The 25,727-nt window shown below is 37.8% G+C and overlaps 1 protein-coding gene across 1 annotated transcript in view; it reads left to right on the top strand.

Annotated features, from left to right (window-relative positions):
* Nucleotides 1-25,727, top strand: part of galnt17.S (polypeptide N-acetylgalactosaminyltransferase 17 S homeolog) — a 160,600-nt gene that overhangs the window by 99,981 nt on the left and 34,892 nt on the right. The window contains exon 7 of the mRNA XM_041584122.1: nucleotides 15,048-15,165. Within this exon, the coding sequence (XP_041440056.1) occupies nucleotides 15,048-15,165 (118 nt within the window). The remainder of the gene's footprint in view (nucleotides 1-15,047; nucleotides 15,166-25,727) is intronic.

Below are 25,727 nucleotides of genomic sequence, written 5' to 3'. Positions count from 1 at the left end.
ATGAACATTTAGCGGATTATTTATCAAAACCCACATTTTTTGTATTATTTAATTTAAAGACCAAACTAAAATCCACAAATTGACCTTATTTACAGTATTATTAAAAAAAAATAAAAGCTCAATTTAATCAGGGAAAAACTAGATAAAATTGAGGGAAAACCTGGATTGTACAATTTTTTAAGATATTTTTCTTGAATCGCTCTTTTTTTTGGACTTCTGTCAGATTGTCATCTAAATAGCACAACATATACATTTAAAGATATGCCTTAGAAAACTATACATTATAATTATGCAATAGAATTACATTTTTTGTGTACCGGTTTGGTTGCTATACATTCCCGGCACATTTATGTGACTGTATAGTATATTTTAGTATGACATTTTAGTATGACTGTAGCAAAACCGTGAATAAGAAAATCCTAACACTAGGAACCTGGTGGAAAAACATAAAGCAATCTTGGAATACTGTATAGAAAATGAACATGCAAAAGTACCCAAACTTGAATGGTCCCAGGAAAATTTTACTTTAATGACTTTACTTTCATGATTTTTTTTTTTTTCAAAACGTCAATGGCCATTAGGGCACTGTATGCCACTAGATTTTGGCATGTGTACATGTCAATTTTATTTAAGACTATCCATTATTTTTGAAAATTCTAATTATGGATTACAGTGCCTTTAATTAAAATATCAACGTAAAACATAAGATATCAGTAAAGTGAGAGAATTTGTCCAGTGTCTTCGTTTTTAAAGGCACTGTATACATAGTTTTGTACGGGCTGTTGTGAAGCTACATATACTGTTCAGTGTTCCTCATAACCATATTCATATTTCTGCAATAGAAACATCTTTGTGCTGAAAGCATAACACTATAAACAGTTTTCCCATAGGAGATGAATACTGCCTCTGTAGATAAATCTGGATGCTCTCTCTTTCTCGTGAGAAGTCTGGGATTTCATTCTCCCAATTTGTTCTCATGCTGTTCGCTTACTCATACACTTTAGTCTTTGAAGCTAATTGTTTTCCTGAAACGGTTCCAGCATTAAGTGCCTATCATGGATGCCAATTCTGGTCATGTTTATGATTTCAGCACAACCCATTTGCAAGACCTCAGTGAAATTGAAACAATAAAATATCAGATATTATATTACAAAATGGAACCATTTCAGATGTAATCCTAATTGCCTAGAGATTGGATAGGTTCTTAATAGGAAAACAATTATAATAATCTTGGCTAGGAACTTATAACAAAGTTGTATAACATCTAAATTACTCATTTTGCTGCAATACAATATAAAGTACATAGTGGGGGTACACTGAGGGGTCTATTTATTACACCTCAAATTTTTCTGGTCGAGTTTTTAAGGAGAAAAATTCTAATTTTTAGAGGGAAAAAACTCGAATTTTTACAACTGGCACACAGCAGGCATAAGGTTACCTTGCTACTAGAGCACTTTAAGGCTGCCTCTCGTCTTATAAACTCCATTGGTTATGCGAATGGCTGGCATCAGATATGATATATATATATAAATATATTCCCAAATCCAAGGTGCACACTGTTGACTAGGTTATTGGCCTGTTGCCAGTATTGGATCTGTGGGTTTATATTCGCTGTATTTCTCCTGACGATCGAAACGTTGAGTCCAATAAAGATTTTTTGGTTTTTGCGTCAAGTCCCTATGAGTGCTGCATCCTGCTTTTTATTTTATATATATATATATATATATATATATATATATATATATATATATATATATAACAAACAAGGGAAAGTTGTGCTCACCACTATTTTTTTAAAACCATTAGGCAGGGGTGCAATGAGGCTGTGACCACAAAATACATATAGTCAAATACAAGAGTCCTCTGCACTCAACCCATTATCAATATATTTAAGACAGCGACATTTTGTGCATACTGCTACTATAAAATGCCTTACCCTTTAAACAAAACAGGGATTGTTTGTCCATAGTGGTGAGCACAACTTTCCCTTGTTTGTTATAGTTTATACAGGAGCAGTGACCAGCTCCCTGTTGTAGCTCCCACCCTTCCCAGCTATAGTCAGGTGATCCCACTGGTGTCTAATAAAAGGGCAGCCAAGTATGGGAGGTTTACTTTGAAAGCAGCAAGTTAAGTTGCAGGTAATACCTAGTCCCTTTGTAAAATGTATAATGAAGCAATAGAATTCTTAATGAATCAGATAAAATTGAGCATAGGACTGGCCAGATATGGGATGACTTTGACGTAGTTGGCCAGCTTAAATATATTGCAATATATGGACAAACAATCCCTGTTTTGTTTAAAGGGTAAGGCATTTTTCAGTAGCAGTATGCACAAAATGTCGCTGTCTTAAATATATTGATAATGGGTTGAGTGCAGAGGACTCTTGTATTTGACTATATATATATATATATATATATATATATATATATATATATATATATATATATATAATAATGCATTTTTATTAATAAACAAATTTAAGATTTTATAAGACCTGAGAGTGCGGATCTCTTCTGTTGGACTATATATATATATATATATATATATATATATATATATATATATATATATATATATATATATATATATATATATATATATATATATATATATATATATATATATATATATATATTAGAATAATAGAGTATGCATTTTTCATTACACAGTTTGCTGCACTGAAGAATGATATTTTCAAATTATTTTACCAAACCAATTTTACCAAATGTTTAAGAATCAGTGAGAATTGATTTCACATCAATTTTAGCTGTGACATCACTGCAATTAAAAATGGTAATGTGCAGCTTCTGTTGGATGGATTCAAAATTCAGCATCCAATAGAGTGACTCAATTGGTTTATAAAGCATCGAAGAACAGAACCTTGCTGTGAATATATTAGATATTTTAGGATCTTAGCATGTACTTAGACTCAAAATTGTGTTGTGACCTGTCTCTCAAAATATTTAATATGACCATTCATCTTGCAAATGTGTCCTGAAGTTTATTTAATAGAGTGTTCCAGGTTATTCATAACTCTTCATTTCTCATTCTCAATTACTGCTAATTTCAAATAAAAATATGTCTGAATTGGCACCGGTTTTATATTACGTATTACTTTCCACTGCTGTATGCTGCACGTTTTTTTAATAAGCATGTTATTTAAAGAATTTACTTTTGATTAACCAAATACTTTGTAGATTGATTGTAGAATTATTTAATGAATATATTGCAATAACATGGTGGTCATTTAAGGCTTTGGCCCAACATGTTATCAAGCACCTCAGCAATTAGCTTTTATTTTGCTAGCAATATTTAGAGCATATGGTGAACTGTAGTCAATATGGATGTGGAAAGTAATTTAGTGTACTGCATGCTGCTGTCAAGTGGCAGAGGCAGCACTAAAGGTAATCCCTGTATTTCAGCATCAGCCAGGTTCAGAACTAGTGGTAGGCAGTATTAATGGGCAAATTAATACGTCAGACACAAAATTATGGCCAATTTCCGCATTTCACAGCAAGCAAATGAATTTGCGAAAAATCCGTTGCGTCAAATAAAATTGTCACAAGTCAAAATTGTCGCACACATAAAAAATGATGCTTGTCAAAATGATTCAGACGCCCATTCATTTTAATGCATTTGGACAAAATAGTCACGCGTATAAAATTTGTCAATCTCATCAAAATTGACATGTGTTAAAATTATTTTGACGGCCATTGACTTTAATGCATTTCATAAATTTTTTTGCCATTTCGCAAATTTTGCAATAAATTTACATATTTTTCTGAGAAATGGCACAGATTCACGAATCACTAGTAGGCAGAAGAGGCACCTCCTTAGAGTGCAACAATTGCTGGGCAGGTACCTGTTAAAGGGTCTTTTGCCTACCCCTATTCTGGGTTGTCGTGCTCCCTCTGCCACTCTCCCCTCCCTCCTCTCCCTCCCTCTCCTCTGTCACTCACCCCTACCTCCCTTCCTCCCCTGCCCTCCCCTCTGTTATGGCCCATGCACACGGGGGGGGTAACTTGGTGGCCAGCCGGGTTGCCTAGGGTGCCTGGTCAGCTTGGCCCAGACCTGGCATCAGCTAGTACTACAGTATTTATGGGTCCCCTTTACTGAATATCTATGGAAAAGACCATGGAATTCATGATACCACTTCTAACTATACCAAGTGCATGCATTTACTAAGATTAATTAAAAACTATTACTCTCCAGTACTTTGGATTAGGGATGTAGCGAACGTCGGAAAAAAAGTTCGCGAACATATTCGCGAACTTGCGCAAAAATGCGAGCGGTTCGCGAACGGTTCGCGAACCCCATAGACTTCAATGGGAAGGCGAACTTTAACATCTAGAAAAGACATTTCTGGCCAGAAAAATGATTTTAAAGTTGTTTAAAGGGTGCAACGACCTGGACAGTGGCATGCCAGAGGGGGATCAAGGGCAAAAATGTATCTGAAAAATCTGCCTGTGTGTGCTTGGAAGAGATAGTGTAGGGGGAGAGCTGTTAGTGATTTCAGGGACAGATGATAGTAAGCTTGCTGGCTAGTAATCTGCTTGATACTGCTCTGTATTGGAGGGACAGAAGTCTGCAGGGATTTGAGGGACATTTTAGCTTAGGTAGCTTTGCTGGCTAGTAATCTACTGTTCTCTTTAAACAACTGCCATACGTTGACCTTGTAGGCATTGTTTGCCCAGTTTTTTTGGACGCGGCCACTGAAGCACAGTTGCCAGAAAAAATATGCCATATAAATGCTGAAAATAGTAATTTTTCGCCATACGTTGACCTTGTAGACATTGTTTGCCCAGTTTTTTTGGACGCAGCCACTGAAGCACAGTTGCCAGAAAAATTATGCCATATAAATGCTGAAAATATAAATTTTTTTGGTTGCAGCCACTGAAGCACAGAGGCCAGAAAAATTATGCCATATAAATGCAGAAAATATGCATTTTTTTGGTCGCAGCCACTGAAGCACAGTTGCCAGAAAAATTATGCCATATAAATGCTGAAAATATAAATTTTTTTGGTTGCAGCCACTGAAGCACAGAGGCCAGAAAAATTATGCCATATAAATGCTGAAAATATGCATTTTTTTGGACGCAGCCACTGAAGCACAGTTGCCAGAAAAAATATGCCATATAAATGCTGAAAATAGTCATTTTTTGCCATACGTTGACCTTGTAGACATTGTTTGCCCAGTTTTTTTGGTTGCAGCCACTGAAGCACAGAGGCCAGAAAAAATTAAACCAGTAGGGTTTGCACCCTAGTTTGTAACGGTGGCGGAGGGAGGAGGAGGACGCTAAAGGACAGCTGTGTGTGGAGTCATGAGGCTTGAAGAGAAGGACAGCTGCATAGAAGTCAGAACAAGTCTTCCGGCGTGCAGTAACCCTCCGAGATCCACCCCTCATTCATTTTAATAAAGGTCAGGTAATCGACACTTTTGTGACCTAGGCGAGTTCTCTTCTCAGTTACAATCCCTCCTGCTGCACTGAAGGTCCTTTCTGAGAGCACACTTGAGGCTGGGCAAGACAAGAGGTTCATGGCAAATTGTGACAGCTCTGGCCACAGATCAAGCCTGCGCACCCAGTAGTCCAGGGGTTCATCGCTCCTCAGAGTGTCGATATCTGCAGTTAATGCCAGGTAGTCCGCTACCTGCCGGTCGAGGCGTTCTTTGAGGGTGGATCCAGAAGGGTTGTGGCGCTGCCTTGGACAGAAAAACATTTGCATGTCTGACGTTACAGACTGGCCAAAGGGCTTTGTCCTTGCAGGTGTGCTCGTGGCAGGATTACTGGCACCTCTGCCCCTGGAATGTTGATGAGTTCCTGAAGTGACATCACCCTTAAAAGCATTGTACAACATGTTTTGCAGGCTGGTTTGTAAATGCCGCATCTTTTCGGACTTGTGGTATGTTGGTAACATTTCTGACACTTTATGCTTGTACCGAGGGTCTAGTAGCGTTGCGACCCAGTACAGGTCCTTCTCCTTAAGCCTCTTGATACGGGGGTCCTTCAACAGGCATGACAGCATGAAAGACCCCATTCTCACAAGGTTGGATGCAGAGCTATCCATCTCCGCTTCCTCATTATCAAGGACTGCATCATCCACGGTCTCCTCCCCCCAGCCACGTACAAGACCAGGGGTCCCCAAAAGGTCACCACTAGCCCCCTGGGAAGCCTGCTCCTGTTGGTCCTCCTCCTCCTCCTCCACAAAGCCACCTTCCTCCTCTGACTCCACTTCTGGCACCTCTCCCTGCGTTGCAGCAGGTGCCTGGGTTCGTTCTGGTGATTCCGACCAGAAATCGTGCGCTTCCAGCTCCTCGTCACGCTGGTCTACAGCCTCATCTGTCACTCGTCGCACGGCACGCTCCAGGAAGAAAGCGAAGGGTATTAGGTCGCTGATGGTGCCTTCGGTGCGACTGACCATATTTGTCACCTCTTCAAAAGGTCGCATGAGCCTGCAGGCATCGCGCATAAGCACCCAGTAACGGGGGAAAAAAATCCCCAGCTGTGCAGATCCAGTCCTACCACCCAGTTCAAAAAGGTACTCGTTGACGGCCCTTTGTTGTTGCAGCAGACGTTCCAACATAAGGAGCGTTGAATTCCAGCGAGTCTGGCTGTCAGAAATCAAACGCCTGACTGGCATGTTGTAGCGCTGCTGAATGTCAGCAAGGCGTGCCATGGCTGTGTAGGAACGTCTGAAATGGGCCGACACCTTTCTGGACTGGGTGAGAACGTCCTGGAATCCTGGGTACTTGGAGACAAAACGTTGGACTATTAAATTTAACACATGTGCCATGCAGGGCACATGTGTTAAATTGCCTAGTCTCAACGCTGCCAACAGATTGCTTCCATTGTCACACACCACTTTTCCGATCTGCAGTTGGTGTGGGGTCAGCCACCGATCGGCCTGTGACTGCAGAGATGACAGGAGTACAGATCCGGTATGGTTTTTGCTTTCCAGGCACGTCATCCCCAAGACAGCGTGACAACGGCGTACCTGGCACGTCGAATAGCCTAGGGGGAGCTGGGGGTGCACAGGTGTGGAGGAGGAGAAGGAGGACCCAGCAGCAGAGTAAGAAGAAGAAGAAGACGAGGTAGAGAGCGATGGAGGAGTAGAGGTGGTGGCAGAACCGCGTGCAATCCGTGGTGGTGACACCAACTCCACTGTTGTTGTTGAGCTACCCATTCCCTGCTTCCCAGCCATTACCAAGTTCACCCAGTGGGCAGTGTAGGTGACATACCTGCCCTGACCATGCTTGGAGGACCATGCGTCAGTAGTCATATGGACCTTTGGCCCAACACTAAGTGACAGAGATGCGGTAACTTGGCTCTGCACATGTTGGTACAGGTGTGGTATTCCCTTTTTAGAAAAAAAATTGCGGCTGGGTACCTTCCACTGCGGTGTCCCAATTGCTACAAATTTGCGGAAGGCCTCAGAGTCCACCAGCTGGTATGGTAAAAGCTGGCGGGCTAAGAGTGCAGACAAGCCAGCTGTCAGACGCCGGGCAAGGGGGTGACAGTCAGACATTGGCTTCTTACGCTCAAACATGGCCTTCACAGAAACTTGGCTGGTGGCAGATGACTGGGAATGGGAACAGGTGGTCAAGGTGGAAGGCGGAGTGGAGGGTGGTTCAGACGGGTCAAGGAGAGCAGAGGTAGAGCAGTAAGATGCTGGACCAGAAGGAGTGTGGCTTTTAGTTTGCCTGTTGCCTTTGAGGTGTTGCTCCCAAAGTGCTTTGTGCTTGCCGCTCATGTGCCTTCGCATAGAAGTTGTACCTATGTGGCTGTTGGGCTTACCAAGGCTCAGTTTCTGACTGCACTCATTGCAAATTACAATGCTTTTGTCAGAGGCACACACATTAAAAAAATCCCACACTGCTGACTTTTTGGAAGTGTGCGATCTGGCGGTAACAGTAGAAGTTGGCGGAGTTGGCGGTATAGGCGGCAATGGCGGGTGCGTTGGCCGGCTGAACACAGGTGCCGATACATGTTGTTGCCCTACTGATCCCTGCGGGCTGTCCTCCCTGCTTCTTCTAAGTCTTATTCTCCTACTGCCTCTCTGACTCTCCGTCTCTCCATCTGAACTACCCTCCTCTTGCTCTCTTCTACTAGGCACCCACAAAACATCAATCTCCTCATCATCATTCTCCTCAGATGCATCAATTTCTTCTGACACATCACAGAAGGAAGCAGCAGCGGGGACCTCCTCCTCATCACTCATTATGTCCATCTCTATCGTGTTCTCTGCCAGAATTAAATCTGGTGTAAGGTCCTCATCTCCTTCATCTTCTTCTGGCAATAATGGTTGCGCATTACTCAGTTCAAGAAACTCATGGGAAAATAACTCCTCTGACCCCAGTGAAGAAGGGGCACCGGTGGTGGAGGAAGTGTTACGTGGGGTGGCCATAGCAGTGGAGGATGAGGAGGATGTTGTGGTAAAGTTAGAAACGGTAGAGGATGGGGTGTGCTGTGTAAGCCAGTCAACTACCTCTTCAGCATTTTGGGAGTTCAGGGTCATTGGCTTTTTAAAACTGGGCAATTTGCTAGGGCCACAGGATTGCATAGCAGCACGGCCCCTAGCACGGCCTCTGCGTGGCGGCCTGCCTTTGCCTGGCATTATTTTTAAAAAAACAACAACAACAACAAAAACTCAGTTGGTTTTTCTGGAAACGATAATACACACAGCTAGATGGCGGGTTGAAGAAAACAGTGTGCAAATAATGCCTACAAGGTCAACGTATACACTACTACAGCGGTGGATACGGATTACGTAAAATATATTATGGCTGCTTGAAAAAAGTCACTCCGGTGTTTTTTCTGGAGACGGTAATATTATGGATATTTAGACAGAATGTGAACAAGGTCACACAGCTAGATGGCGGGTTGAAGAAAACAGTGTGCAAATAATGCCTACAAGGTCAACGTATACACTACTACAGCGGTGGATACGGATTACGTAAAATATATTATGGCTGCTTGAAAAAAGTCACTCCGGTGTTTTTTCTGGAGACGGTAATATTATGGATATTTAGACAGAATGTGAACAAGGTCACACAGCTAGATGGCGGGTTGAAGAAAACAGTGTGCAAATAATGCCTACAAGGTCAACGTATACACTACTACAGCGGTGGATACGGATTACGTAAAATATATTATGGCTGCTTGAAAAAAGTCACTCCGGTGTTTTTTCTGGAGACGGTAATATTATGGATATTTAGACAGAATGTGAACAAGGTCACACAGCTAGATGGCGGGTTGAAGAAAACAGTGTGCAAATAATGCCTACAAGGTCAACGTATACACTACTACAGCGGTGGATACGGATTACGTAAAATATATTATGGCTGCTTGAAAAAAGTCACTCCGGTGTTTTTTCTGGAGACGGTAATATTATGGATATTTAGACAGAATGTGAACAAGGTCACACAGCTAGATGGCGGGTTGAAGAAAACAGTGTGCAAATAATGCCTACAGGGCAAATAATGCCTAAAAGGTCAACTTATACACTACTACAGCGGTAGTAAAATAAAAAAAGTAAAATAAAAAAAAAATGAATATTAAAAAAAAAAATTAAAGTTGGTGCTGCTGAACTACTAGGAGCAGCAGATTAGCACACCAGTCCCACTCCCCAACACTGCTAGACTAATAGCACTGGGCTCTTATAGTAGTAGTAGTAGTAGTAGTAAAACAACAAAAAAATAAATAAAAGCAGTCCTTACAAGGACTACTGTTATTGCAGCAGTCAGCAGATGAGATCAGAAGCAGGACAGCTGCCCACTGCAGCTACATACAGAGCACTGCAGTAGAAGGTAGATTACTAGCCAGCAAAGCTACCTAAGCTTAAATGTCCCTCAAACCCCTGCAGACTTCTGTCCCTCCAATAACAGAGCAGTATCAAAACGATTACTAGCCAGCAAACTTTCAACTGTCCCTGAAATCACTAACAGGCAGCAGCTCTCTCCCTACACTATCTCTTCAGCACACACAGGCAGAGTGAAAAAACGCTGCAGGGCTTCGGTTTTTATAGGGAAGGGGAGTGGTCCAGGGGAGAGCTTCCTGATTGGCAGCCATGTACCTGCTGGTCTGGGGTGAGAGGGCAAAAAAAAGCGCCAACAATGGCGAACCCAAAATGGCGAACGTCGCGCGACGTTCGCGAACTTCCGGCGAGCGCGAACACCCGATGTTCGCGCGAACAAGTTCGCCGGCGAACAGTTCGCGACATCTCTACTTTGGATCATGGGACTAAATATCAGCATAATGTGAACACAAGAGCACAGCACCAAAACTGCCATTGTAATATCCAATCGTGACCAAACTATGAATCAAAAATATATACTTGATTTGAACATTGTATGTCTGTTTTTGTGCAAGTAAGTATTGCATTCTATAACATGTTAGACACCTGTAAAAATTAAAGGAGAACTAAACCCTAAAAAACAACCTAAAAAAAAGAACACTGCTAGAAATGCTGTATTTTATATATTGAACTTATTGCAACAGCCTAAAAATTCAGCAGACCTGTGATCCAGGTCTTTAGTTGCAACGGTAGCTCCCCATCTTGGATCTTGCTATGAGGTTCAGTGACACAGACTTGCTTAGTGTGCTGTGGCAAATCATCAAGCAGAAAATTAGGTTTGACTGTTATAGAAGTGTATGTGGCACGGATGATTTTAAAATTCAGATGCAAATTGCACTGGTTTCTGAGTTGCATGTTGTGAAAATCTGAATCAATAATGAATTATCCTTGTATCATGACATTTATATTCTTTATACTGTTTATTGTGAGTTGGTCCCTATGTTCAGGTAACTGACAGAAGCATAGAGGAGAAGACCATGACCATGTGCATAAAAGTAAAAATCATTGGAGGTGCTTATTTGTAAAGCACTGTCCACTGTCCATGTACTCCAGCCCGGAGCCCCTCTTCACTGAAAAATTCACCAGCCTGGGTATACACCTAACAACACCAAGTTACTTTCTTCAACCTTTTACCAATGGCTCGTTTGACTTACCAAGATTGTGTTTATACAGTTTAAGGTGCCAAGGATCATATGCACAATTAAGTAAAACTGAGATTTTTTTTACTTCCACCTGCCCACTCCATATTATTGTGGGTTTTATGCTTGCTGATGGTAGCCTTCTTTCAAGTATTCATACGGATGCCTTCCGAAACCCTATATGCCTGTTGTGCCTAATGGCTGGAATGATGTCAATATTTATAGCTATATTTATGAAATATCAAATGGATCAGTTGGAAGCCTGTTCTTTATTCACTTCAGGATTAACAAGATGGAGTAGTATAATGGTTACAAGAAGTTTTAGCAGTTAGGTAAAGGAAACAGCTACAATGATAAATTGAGCCCCATCACATTTGTTCAGCTGCACCATTAAACTTCACTGTATGGAGCCTCCAAGAGTTTCACTTTCAAAGGATAATTATATGGAAAAACTGGATAACAAAATATGAGCCATATCTTCATGACAAAAGAAAATATCTGAAACATTTATATCATACTTATTGACTACTGAACAGCACTTGGCTCCAATCTTTGAAAACATTTCCAAGCAGTGATATTAGCAAGTAAATGGACTCTTTGTCTTCCACAATATCTGAAGTTGCAAGTTAATATTTTTCATGCCAAATGGAGTTTGTAAACAAGTGCTAGCATTAGCAAGATCCTAACATAGAGCCACAGTAAATATAAACATCTTCATACAGTAAGCTAGTCACAGTAATTTGCTTTGAACACTCACATCTAAATCAGGAAGTAAACTTAGTTCTGGCAAGAATGTATTTTCTAGATTTGACATCTAACTCCTTGTGTGTAGCTGTTTCTTGCAGTCTAATGATTCATTAATTCTGATTGAACTTTCTGAATCCCACACGTATTATTGTAGAAACTAATAACTAATACTGATGCCAACAGAAATTTAGTCAATAGACTTTGATACATATGCTGTGAACATGCATCTGATAGTGCTGCCAATGTAATACAAGTTGAGACAGTACAGACCATTTAATCATTTTTTTGTAAATAATTTAAAATTTTCCAGTTGGAAAATGTAATATAGTAATAAATAGAAAAATATAGAAAGGAGCCAAATGTCAGATTCCTCAGCCACCTTTTGGAATTGTCCAAACAATGATTCATGTTAAAAGGTTAGTGATTCTAGTCCTAAGTACTGTAAGAGAGCATTTCTGATTAGGCTGGTTATACAAGATGCATGCTGTATATCTTCACTAGCTTGCTGCATTATTTATAACAGAATATATATATAGCAGACTTTTTAATTATGTGTGTGTTTTAACCCAGGATAGAGCTTTATAATATAGGCTTTCCTCCAGTATGTTATATATACAGTAGCTGTGGTCCATTGGAAGGGTAGAAGCCATAAAGAAAGTCTTGTAAAAAGTCTATTAGACTTTTTCAATTCAAATGAAAATTGTGAATGGTGCTGTGCTGATTTTTTACTTTGCTGTCGGTTGGAATAGGGACCGAGTATTGTGCATCTGGTTTTTTGAGTGCAAAAAGCTTGGTGAGTGCTGACTACACCCAGTTGCTACAATATGAAGCTTTGGAAAGTTGTATTAGTGTCTAAGGTTCACTGAAGAGGGTTGCAAATGAAAGCAACTGGCCCTCTGGATCGAGTTATAAGAGAGATTTTTCCCAGCTCACTCTGACTATGAATAGCAGCGAAGCCATTTATTGTACTAATAAACTCATATCATTTATACCTAAGCTTCCTTCAACTTTATGGAGATGCTCTCTGGATGTCACAGGTGTGGCTTCACCATACAAAGCAATCCAAACAGGCATGCCTTACACTTTTTTTTTCGCAATTTCACAATTTTCTGTTGTTTACTTAAAGGAGAAGGAAAGCTATGTAGGCATTTTATTGTCTATAGATTAATTGCAATAGTGCAAGCTAGAATGTTATATTTATTCTGTAGAATGGTTTACCATACTTAAAAAGTAAAAAAGCTAAAAAAAAGTAAAAAGTTCTAGAAGCTCTCTGTTTGTTTAGGATAGCAGCTGCAGTATTAGCTTAGTGTGACATCACTTCCAGCATGAGTGTCTCCCTGCTCACTTATAGCTCTGGGATCAGATTACAGCAGAGAAGGGCGGGGGAAGAGGAGCAAACTGAGCATGTTCTTGCCCAGGGCAAAGAGGCTTAAGCTGAAGGCAGGAAGTCTGATACAGAAGCCTATGTGTACACAATAGAAGGAAAGAAATGCTGTGTTTCAGAGGACTCAGAGCAGCATCACTTTGTGGGTTTACTGGTATATTTAGGTGGACCTTTCTGATAAAGGCTTACCTAGTTTTAACCTTTCCTTTAGCTTTAAGCTTTAGGTTTTATTAAGTTTGTCTCTTAGTTCTTGAGATATAAATAGTTTATTTTTATACTTCCCTATCCTAATATTATTTCCTATTGTAAACAACTCCCATTTGTTTTTTATTATGCATTGCAAAGTCATTCTGGAATGCATCATTTATACCAGATGAAATCTGTCAGTAACTGTTGGTTTTAGCCAGGCAAACATGGTTAGGTTCAGTAGCTCATAAAAAAAATAATTAAAAATATAATAAAACCTGTAAAAATAAGTTAGAAGCTGCAATCAACAATCTTTTCCCTTTAAACAGCACCTGGGCTGTAGTTGGGTCGATGTGAGATAAATAAGGACACTATCTGAAGTTTACTTTTCAACAATTGTACATTTTAGATCTGTATGTTATACTGAAGCTAAACTGCTACATGTTCAATGAAAAATCAGTGGGATGAGTATGAGTCTATGAGTGCTTTTATGTAAATATAGTCTTGCCCTTTGGGGTGGGAAGCATTTGAGGTATGGAACTATTCACTCTTACTGGAATATCAGGGTCCCAGTGGAGTAGCACTTCCTAAAATTGAGGTAAAGGCAATACAAATATAAGAGCATTTCACTGAGCTGTTTTTTACAAAAGGAAATACATTGTATTAAATGTCCCCGGCACTGTTATCACTATTAAAATATTGGTTCCCCCTTTTTAACCAGTATCGCGCACACTTTTCCAGTGGATGCTAAGTGACATCAGGCTTGGGTAGGGTAAACACCTTATGGGTTAAATCAGAAATGCAAAGTGTTTCCGAGAGAATCGTACCATAATAACGACACTGGTTGGGGGACAAAAAAAAAAATTGATGTTCAAAAACAAGTAATTTCAGTGAAAAAAGTTTGTTTTCTTTTGTTAAACCCTGCTTGCCCTCTGCAAAAAGAACTGCAAGACCAAAAAGCCCCGTTCTGAATCTTTAAGAGTTTTTCGTTTGATCTGCTTTTCTGAAAATACGTGGCATTTTAAATATTTATGAACAGTCCAAAGTAATCTTTCACATAAAAACATGCCCTTTAGTTTCAGCTGTTCTTTTACATTTTGTAGACAGGTTTACAAAAATATCTATAACCTTTTTGTGAACCGAAGAAAGTCTGAAAACTAATATGTTACTGTGTAAAATATCCTTTTAAACATGTAATATTCTTCAGCAGATCATTATTACATTTTAATTACATTTAATTTATTACTTTTTAATTACATTTAATTTATTTTATTTTGCATTTTAATTGTGCATTAGTGATGGGCGAATTTGGGGCATATCGCTTCGCCGAAAAATGCGCAAATTTTCCCACGAAATGCCGAAAAATTCATCTCAATTTTCGCTGCGGTTTTGTGAATTTATTCGCCGACGGCGAATCACGAAATAAATTCGCCCATCACTATTGCGCATATTACATTCTTGAGGCCTAGTAGCTTATTCTTACATTCAGTAAGAATCATGATATTCACTACACACTGATACATTCTAAAAAATGTACATTCTTTACAATGTTGATGCAAGGGCTCACTAAATACTTCACAAAAACCGTCTAAATTTGTAGTGCACATTTGACCCTCCTTAAGAGATAAATACCATATTTACACTGGGTTATAGTTACTTAATATAACTTAAATGTATTTAGTATTTAGTACTTAAATGTATTTGTTTGTTTTTTTTTCTTTTGTATTTATTTGATACAGGACACCTGCAATGATCGGATGCTCTTTTGTGGTGAACAGGGTATTCTTTGGAGAAATTGGACTTCTAGATCCAGGAATGGATGTGTATGGGGGAGAGAATATTGAGCTTGGTATCAAGGTTTGGCAGCTTTTACTTATTTTATTTTTTTCATCTATTTTCATCATAAAAATGTGTTTTTAACATTAAAATGCTGTATCTATACTAAGTACTTTTGATATGATTATTAACGATGTTCTATATGCCATAAAATAATGTTAATCTTGTAGTGTACCAGAAAACTGTTTCAGCAACAACTACTTCAAAAATCCATTTGTTTACTATATTAAATGATTATGGAGACCCAACTAAGTGGGCTATACCAGCTGAAAATGGTTGCTGGTCATATCTCTCTTTCTCTCTCTTGCTACATAGAGCACACAATCTTTTTTCTTTTTCTTTTCTCTCTTGTGTCACATAATTAGGCCAAGCTTCTCCTTAGTAAGTATTGCAGTGTATTGACCAGGTTATGGCACAGCCTAACAGTACTGGGGACCTCACCTACAATACCCCTACAATGCACCATAGATTGGAGGCTGTTTTGTGGTTTGGCAGTCCAGAAGTAATTATTTTGACAAAATCAGAATTTCAGAATCATTTTGTTCTAGTGATTGCAGCGTCTATTATGGGCCTTTAGAGCCACAGGCTCAAGGCCAAAATGACCTATATAATCTGCCCGTAATTAGCTGCTTTTAAACGTGAAAGTTTCTGTATAAGATCCAATATAAGCATACATTAGTAACGTCTGCAGGGAGAACATTAGATATGATTATGTTGCATTCTCTTTCTCCATTAGTATTCCCACGTTGCTCGATAGCTTATAAATATTAATATCAGAGTGTTAAAGAATTCTAAGCCTGCAGTGCCTTTAAAATGTTATGGGACAAAATGTCAGAATACACAAATCAGGAGATTTTGTAATGGTAATGCTAATGATTGCTCAATTCTGCTGTGTTTTAGTATATACATTAAAAGATGCACAAAATTGTGATACATTTTGTATTGTTGTTCCACATCTTGACCAATTCTTTGCTATACTGAATGCTCTTATTTCTATTTATCAAGGGTCAAATTTTCAATTGAAAACACTTCCAAATTCTAATTCAAAAAGACCAACTAAAATTAATTTGAAGTTTTTTTGGGGTCGAATAGGTCCATTTTCGATCGAATAGGTCTGTATTCAGTTGAATTCGAATTGTTCGAATCGAAGGAATAGCGCATTCGATCGAATTAAATTCAAAGTTTTTCCAAAAACAAAACTTAGATTTTTCAAACTCCACCAATTGACTCCAAATAGGATGTAGGAGGTCCCCCATAGGCTAAAACAGCAAATCGGCAGGTTTTAGATGGCGAATGGTCGAAGTCGAATTTTTAAAGAGACAGAAAAAAATTTTTTCAAATTGAATTTGGACTATTCCCTTGTCGAAGTACACAAAAAATAGCTCGAAATTCTAATTTTTTTCATTCGAAAATTCACCTCAACCTCTGATAAATCTGCCTCTAAATGCCTTGAACCCACCAAAAAACACTGGCATCACCGCACTGAAATAAAGCAAGGTTTTCCTGCAAACTAAGACCGTGAGTGCTGGTAACTTTCTTCTTGCACCCACCAAAGGCATTTCAAAACTTTTAAATCCAATACAGCTGATAAAAAAAAACATGATTTACAATCTTCCTAGTGTCTTCCTGAGGCATCCTAGCATGCCACAGTGAAATGTACATTGCAGTAAGTTATATAGTGACATACATTACCTACTACATTCATTTATACTTTCTTACCCTTCATTTATAACTCAGTACAGGTGCTAAGCTCCCAGGGGCTTAAATGTAAGTGGGAAAGTACTAAAGTACATTTTTAAATGTGAGAAGCTGAGCAATAATCCTGCAACAGGCGCAATAAATGTAATTGAAAAGATTTTTACTGCAAGGTTTGGGTGACTTTATAGTATAGTAAAGTGAAGTTTAGCGTACAATTAATGACGCATTTAAAATTTGCTTGTGTGCCTTGCAATTAACAATATATGCCGTTACTGTAAATTCTGTACATTTACTGAATGTGAATCTGAATACAGTGACTGAAAGACAATGTAATTAGTCATTTAACTTTTCATGCTTATTTCACAGAGATTGCATTCTCAGAACCTCTGTCACCCAGTTCAATTATCTTTAGTGGTGCTTAATACTACAGTTCTAATGGGATTTTATAGCACTGCTATAGTACCTCTATCTGCCTCTAATTGTGGCAAGTAAAAAAAGAAGTACATTTTTTTTAGTTATGCAAATCACCCGCCCTCCTTTAAGTAAAAAGAATACCATGATAGAAAAGCTAATTTCTTTAAAAATGTTAAAATTTGTCCCATATTTCAAGCACGGGGTTGTAACTGTAAACAACAAAAACAATGCAAATTAACTTCTGTGTGAATTTTCTGTTGCATACCACAGTCATACCGCAACTTTTTCCCACTGGCACTGGAAAGAAACTCTCTGGGTGCTGACTCACTCAATCTGTTTTACCCAAAAGTTAGGGGGTTATTTACTAAAGTACGATTTTTTTTTAAGATTTTTTATACCCCAAGGCTGCTAAAAGTCCAAATGAAAAAATACTCCATCTCAAACCTGTTGAGGTTTTGTAGGAGTCAATAGCAGGTGGCCATTTTACAATTGGAATATATCATGATCTGCACTGGGTTTTGTACAATATTCCAAATAATTCATGGTTTTTGTGCAATAATCCAAAAACATAGGAGTTTTCGGGCATCAAGTCTGAAAATATCGTATGATTCTGGGTTTTTCATGATTTTATCAAGTTTTTTTTACACACCAGAACATTTGGGATTTTAGTAAATAACCCCCTATGGGTTTAATGATTTCCCTTTTTTTAGCACAGTTGCTAAACAAGTAGACACGTAGAACACTGTTACAGTGAGACTTTGGGATTTATTAAATTGTAGTACAGGTATAGTAGTACAGGTATGGGACCTGTTATCCAGAATGCTGAGGACCTGGAGTTTTCCAGGCATCTTTTCGTAATTTGGATCTTTATACTATAAGTCTACTAGAAAATCATATAAACATTAACTAAACCTAGTAGGCTGGTTCTGCTTCCAATAAGGATTATTTATATCTAGAGATGGGCAAATTTGTTTCGCTTCGCCATGAAAAATTTGTGAAACATTAAAGTCAATGGGTGTACATTAACCATCGCCGAAACGCTAAGTTTGCCGCAAATTTGTGCCTGCCGAATAAATTTGCCCATCACTATTTATATCTTAGTTTTGATCATGTATAAATTGGATTATTTGGATAAAATGGAGTCTATGGGGCAAATTTACTAAAGGGCGAAGTGGCGAAAATTCACCAGTGTGACGTCATTTCGTTACTTCGCCGATTTACTAACGGGTGCTGGTGTAAATTCACTAGCGAAGTGGACCTACTCTAGCGCTACTTCGCACCCTTACGCCAGGTGAAGTTTCGCTATGGCGAAGGGACGTAACTACGCTAATTCCCTAACTTGCGCATTTTATTGAACGTTACCTCTTGCGCCAGACTTGCCTTCGCCACCTCAGACCAGGCTAGGGGAGATAGAGTAGATAGGGCTTGCTTCAAAAAAAGTTGAGATTTTTTCTAAGTCCCAAAAAACGCTGGAGTCTTACTTTTTTAAGGGTGATAGGCTGAAAAAGATTGTGAATTATTTTGGGGGTACCCTCCTTCCCCCCTACATTTCCTAACATATGGCACCTAAACTATACAGTGGGCACATGCATAGGGCAAAATAACAACTCTATTTTATTTTATAAAGCTTTCCCAGGCTTGTGTAGTGTAATGTATTTGCTGCTTTATATACGTCCATTGTACTTTAACTTGGCGCCGTATGCAAATTAGGCATCAGTAACTTCGCTTTGCTTGACGAATTAACGGTAGCGCAACTTCGCTAACTTTTGCCTCCCTGACCGCAACTTCAGGTTTTGGTGAATTAGCGGTGCCCTGGCAAAACTTTGCCTGGCGAAGTGCGGCAAAGTTCGGAAGTACGTAAATTTGCCCCTATGGGAGAAGGCCTTTTGGATCACAGGTTTCTGGATAACGGGTCCCATACCTGTAGCAAAGGAAATAAAACATTCTTTTAAGTACAGATAGGCAATATAAGAAAAATGGTATAGCAAAGATTAAACAAGTGGAGAAGAAAATAGCCTTCCAGACTGTGGTCCCTACACTTAGGCAGATGATGCCTGGAATGTCTTCAGATGCTGCTTTTGCTAAGCTAGCTTGTCTTCCTCACAACTCCATTATGAGTGCTATGACAGAAAATGCTTTTTACTGCATTCACTAACATCCCTGCTTCCCGGCATTATTGAGGTGGTTGGTCAACTCAAGGCTCCAAGCTTAATACTAGGGCTTTATACTCCAGCCTCCCAGTACATTGACATTTGGAAATAGGTGGAGATCAAAGAGGATAAACCATGTTTGTTGAAGGGTATTGAAGCTGTTGACTCAGAGGGGGCCGAGAGGCAGCATCGGACTTGGGGGCTATCACCTCAAGGACCCCTACACAAATCCCTGGGGCCCCCATAATTTCAGTCGTGAGGTCCTTCATGGACACCACAAGCCCCCTCCCTCCCCCGCACATACTTGAAGAAGAACTCCTCAACCCTTCTGTGTGTGTGTGTATTTTTGGATAACAAATATACAACTCTGAATACCAACATATATAAATCTAGGATAAGAACTATACAGAGACTAATACTACATTAAATTTTCAGTTTATGAAACCATTATGGGGCAGATTTTTTTTCTAATTCACACCAGTGAGTCCTGAAGAAGTTTTTTCACATTGTTAAATCTTTCTGTGTGTTTTTTTTGTTTTTGTTTGTTTAACTGAGCAGCTCAATGAAATGTTAAAAAAATTAACTTCTTGTGTGTGGGTGATAGTTATATACTAGAAATGACCAGGTCATTCACATAAAAATGTCTGAAAAGGAATCTCTCTGTGATACCTTATACTTATTAGAGCACTTTATGCTACATTATGAATGTAATTTTTTTTCTACTGACAAATTCAGAACAGAATCTGGAAGGAAACCAAAACTGATTCACAACTAAATAGCTGAACATCATTTTAATTCAAATAAAATAAGAGAATTTTCAACTGAAATCATTTTGATTAAAAAATATGATAGCCTTCAACTTGTCATATCCAATGATTTTGTACAAAAATATTCATATCTAACAAAGTTTCGATCATATGAATATTAGAAATTGTGGTGGTCTCTAATGTACAGGTGTAGATAGTCTAATACTGTTGTAGACATGGGCTCTGTAAAAAAACAAATAGCATTAACTTGTAACCTGTTTCATTTTACTGGTCTCTAAGTGGTACTTCACTTGGGCAAACTTAATGCCTTTTGAATACATATAGGGGTTAAGGTATTTACCATGTAAGTTATTGTAAAAGGTGTATTGGAATTACATTTTTCTCCAGTGTGGCCTTTTCTTTAAGAGAATTTGATAACACAAAAGATTAACATAAATTGCACCAATGTGCTTATCCATTAAGAGCTGTACTTTTGTTGCTAGATGATATTGGCAACTGCATTAGTCATTTGGCACCCAACTTTTCCTTCTGTGTCTCATTACTCATCAGTCTAATTATTTGGCGCCCTTTTCACCTGAAATTCCCTGATATTGCTTTTCCCAAAGCTGATTACAGATTCTGCTCAAGCCTTTATTGCTGGTATTAACCATTGTCTGTTATAGGCCACATAGGGATAGGGTTATTCCCACTTCATTAAAGTGCCTAGTCTTAGCCTGTAGCTATTTTCTAGGTTCCTGACCAGTTGACAATGTTATATGTAATTTTAAAGTTTTGCTGGTTTTTTAGTGTGCTTCCTCAACCTTAATTTTTTTCTTACTGAAGACAACTCAGCCACACTGATCGTTGGTAACATATTGCAAACTGTAGAGTCATATTGGAATAATAAAAAATAATTATCAGTCTCCCACAGCATGAATTGTATTGGTTGCCACTAGAAAAAGTTAGCTTCAGGAACTCTCCAATAAAATGAAACACTACTCATTAAACTGATTTATTAAATATCCACCATAGTTTTGCTTCCCCTTTAAGTGCAAGGTTTGGGTTTGACTTTCATCCTTAGGCTCTCCTGTTTGAACCATAAAAATAAAGGATGTATTTTACTAGTTGTAACACTTGCTTTTTGTAAGCAGGTTTTAGAGTTAATAATAAAATCATTATGATCTTTGTGATTAGCTGTGCAAGTTATCATTAGTTGCGAATGTAAAATGCCTAGGGAGAATATTTTCTGATTACTTCTAACTAGTGCTTCGCATGGTTAATTATCTGCATTTCATCTGCCTCTTGGAGATTTATTTAATCAATGAAGACATTATAACTTCTTTGATTGCATTATTTCTGCTAATTCTTTGTTGATGGCCAGATCTTAGAAAAAGAATGTTCATAGCTAAGCAAACACTATTTTTTCTATTGTCCCTCTTTTCTTTGTCTATACAATTTAATTAGATAAGTTAATTCCTTCTTCTTTGACAAATTAGTTTTTTCTGGTCAAATAATTGTAACTTGACTCAGTGGGATTTTTTGCACTTTTTCTAATTACACAAACACTTGGGGCAGCTGGGAAATTGACAATATGTCTAGCCCCTTGTCAGATTGCAAAATTGAATATAAAAAAATCCGTTTGCTCTTTTGAGAAATGGATTTCAGTGCAGAATTCTACTGGAGCAGCACTATTAACTGATTTATTTTGAGAAAATGTTTTTTTCCCATGACAGTATCCCTTTAAATAGGTGGTGAAATGCTTTAAAAAAAAAAAAGAAAATTCAGACTCCAGTTGCTTTAGATATATTTCTGCTACATTCTGTGGGGCCTATTCACTAATGTTAGAATTTCTATTTGTCAAATTTTCAATTTTTTTCACTAATCAATTTTTTTTATCTAATTTTTTTTTTTAATTTCTCTGAAACTAACATCATTTTGTTCTAGGAGATTTATCAAGTGTAAAAACCACAAAAACATCAATACAAAACTTTGACAAGTAAAAGCAGTCAAGGTCTAATAGAAGTCAACAAGGTCTCAAACACAATACTGGAGAGTGAGAAGGCACTGCAGATCTAAACATTACAAACTATCATCTGAATGACATTATTTTGTGTAGAGGCTGAAAATACTTAGTATTATGTGGTATTTTGTTTCATTGACTGTAGTTTCAGCAGTCACATGATACTGGAAGTTATACTTGGCAACGTCGTTATTTCACAGTGTAACAAATCTATATTTGGAATCTTGTACATATATTTAAATATGGTTAAATATTACAGATATAAGTTATATTTGCATACCATGTTTTATACTATGATGGTGAACTTCTGTAAAGGTATGTGTGTTTTTTGAGGCTTAGATGAAAACATTTTCTATTGTGTAACCGTACTATACCTGGCATTCACGAAATGATTTGATAATGATCTACAAGAAAGGTTCTTTATATTTTCCTTAATTATAGGGCTGACACCCTTTCTCAGAAAGCTAATAACTGTAGAAAATATTTCTTTTTATGAAAATGAAAAAAAAATAGCCAGTGCATTCCTGTAACCTTATATTACTACTGTGTCGCTGAATTTAAATTAATAGTGGACCTGAAACATTCATTTTATTGTTTGGACAAAAATGTTTCAATGTAGTGTAACCAAGGGATAAAAGAGACTATAATTTCTAAGCCTCAAGGTCATCTTGCCATTAAACAGATGTTAATGTAAAACTCTGTTTCATTTCAGTTCCAAGTTCTTGGCCATATAATACCGGTTTGCTTCTGGCATATTTGCTGCTGTTTGAAATAAGAAACCACTTTATCTCACTCTCCCCTAAAATGGTTTCAGTTTGGGTGTCTGTCCCTAAAATATTATGTCCTTTTGTCAGCAGTTGACAAGCACATTTTAGGCATCTTCATTAAAAGGAATGCTCATGAGCAACTGGAGGTTGGAGGTTAGATTTCTGTAGAAATAGATTGTAAACCAAGAGGTTTATGGTGGAGTCTACGATCTTAGACCCAATAAATATGGATAGGTCATGTATTTTTTTTAAGGTGACAATCGCATATGCCATTAAGGGACATTTATCATTAAATATATTTATATAGTGGTTGAAAATATAAATATGCTTATTAGCTGTGTGTGCATGATGCTGATGCCACTTAATTACAAGAGCAAAGTTGCCTTATAACAGTTTTGTCCTCAAGACCAACTTCGTATTTTTGTGGAACTTCAAGAATCGGAGACCACTTGAGGTGAAAAGATAAAGTTTATATGACACAAGCTCCATTAATTCTGAACTCACAAAGAGTCAGAACCCCGAACATAGAAAACCGAGTTTTTGTAAACTTGGGAACGTATGACATACTGACATAAAGGGCGTTACAATTGTGAAAACATAGAGATATCACTTTACGGCACAGAAAAACAAAGACCCAATGGGATGGTTCTTCCTCAAGGTCAAGGTAGTAGTACCAAGGAGAGCTCGAGAAAGGAATCCATCTAAGTCAGGGCGGCTCCTGGGGGAATCTGCATACACAGAATTTTAATCATTCCCAGTATCAACTTTTTATATTGTCCAAAGTATGGACTGAAATGACTCCACAGCCTACTTATTATTTTTATTTTTAGAGTAAAATATACAGTAGATAGTAAGCCTAGTCTGTTGTGTTGGCTAACCATATAAGAGATGTACTTCTAATCTAATATATTTCATTAAATAAAGTAGTTATTGAATGATGTCTGGTATGCCAGAGGCACTGGAGAGTATAAACATATACCTGACAGAAGATTGTGGTGTCTGCATTAGACAAGAATTAATGTATGTGGTTTAATGGAACAGGTTATATATCATTTGTATACAGTAGTCAAATATATTGTGGCCATCTTTGCATTTGCCTTAATTATGCAGCATTGAAATGTACAGCTATAATGTTTTTGTACCTTAAGGGGAAGTTCGCTTTTATGTTTATTTTAAGTTTGTTATAAAATGTCCTTTTCCTAGTAACTTTGCAGTCATCATTCTTCATTGTTTATTGTTTATGGTTTTTCGAGTTAACAGCTTTCTAATGTTGCTCTGTGAGGCTTCAATATTATTACTTATCTTACTATTAGTCTCCCTTCTACAATTATTCCAGTCTTTTACTCAAACCCTAGCAACTAGATAGCTGCTGAAAAACCAAACTGGAGAGCTGCTGAAAAGGAACAAAATGACTGAAAAAATATACATACAAATTAAAAAAATTAAGCACAAATGCAAACTATCTCGAATATTGCGGTCAACACTATAGTGAAAGTTAATCTGAAGGTAAGCTATTGCACTAAGCACACATGCTATCCATATACACACACAGAATATAGTCTGTAAGTATTTATATTTTTTTACTTTGCATGGCTGAAAATAGCCTTATAAACAGGAGAAACTGCCAAGAAAAGTTTTTTATACAAAGAATAAAGATAATTTTAAATAGTTAGTGCTATGGAACTGTCAAGCTAGAAATCATTGTGACAGTGGCTGGGTGCTAAAACCCTGAATGCCATTTAACATTAACACTTACATATTACTGCTCTGACAGGTTTTATCATCAGAAATTCTCTTACAAGCACAGTTACGGCTGAAAGGGTTGGCGGAACGTGCCAAATTTTGTGTCCATGTTCTGATTTTCTGATTCTACATAAGCAGTTTGGTATACCATAGTACATTTCTTTGCTGCCAGTTCACGTCAAATTAAAATCATGATAGTGGACTTATTCAGAAATATGAAATAATTACATTATACAGCAATTAGTTAAAGAAAAAGAAAGCTTTTTTTTTTCTAATTATGCACACCCGTATATAGCACCATTTTTGCTTTTTAAACACTGGAGTATTCCTTTCTTAATTGGAGTTCAAGCTGATTTTTTTCAGCAATCATTCTAAATTTGTCCCAGACTCCCAACAACCCTTTGCAGCTGTCAAAACATCTGGAGCACACAGCTCGGTAATTAGCACCATGGGTATCACAATTAGGTTTTACCTGTTTGGCATAGCCACACTCATATGGAAATAACCCATCCTTTACTACAAGTAGTTACTAGGCGTCCTGTGCCTGGACAGTAAAATGAACCATTAACACATGTCATTGGATGAACCAAGACTGTGCTCATACAAGTAACAAATTATATGTAATTTAAAGAACATACATCTGTAATACTAAACTAAGTATTGGGTTTCCCTGCAGATGTTTAATAGCGAAGTCCAATATTTCATTAAACTTTACAGTATTTTAGCTGGATGCAATCCTGCAGGAGGTCTTATTTGTCTTAAATGCCATTATCTAGTTATTTGTCTTTCTATTATGTCCCTCTCCAATGTGATATGATATCTGGATATTAGGCTCAATGAAGAAAGAGTGTGAAGCTACATTTTTTTTTAGAACCTTCTTTGAGCTCTTTCCTATTAATTTCATTCAAACACAGGATCAAAGTGAAAACTGTCTTTGAATATTGTAATACAATATCATACTGGGTGGTATTTTCCTTTCCCTTTAATTTATAAGTATTAAAAAAAAATATTTACTGCTGTTAAGTGATTGGGTTCAACATCATTG

Source organism: Xenopus laevis, chromosome 2S (assembly GCF_017654675.1).
Source record: "Xenopus laevis strain J_2021 chromosome 2S, Xenopus_laevis_v10.1, whole genome shotgun sequence".
NCBI classification, from domain to species: Eukaryota; Metazoa; Chordata; class Amphibia; order Anura; family Pipidae; genus Xenopus; species Xenopus laevis.
The sequence above is the reverse complement of the archived record's forward strand: the minus strand, read 5'-3'. Positions and strand labels throughout refer to the sequence as shown.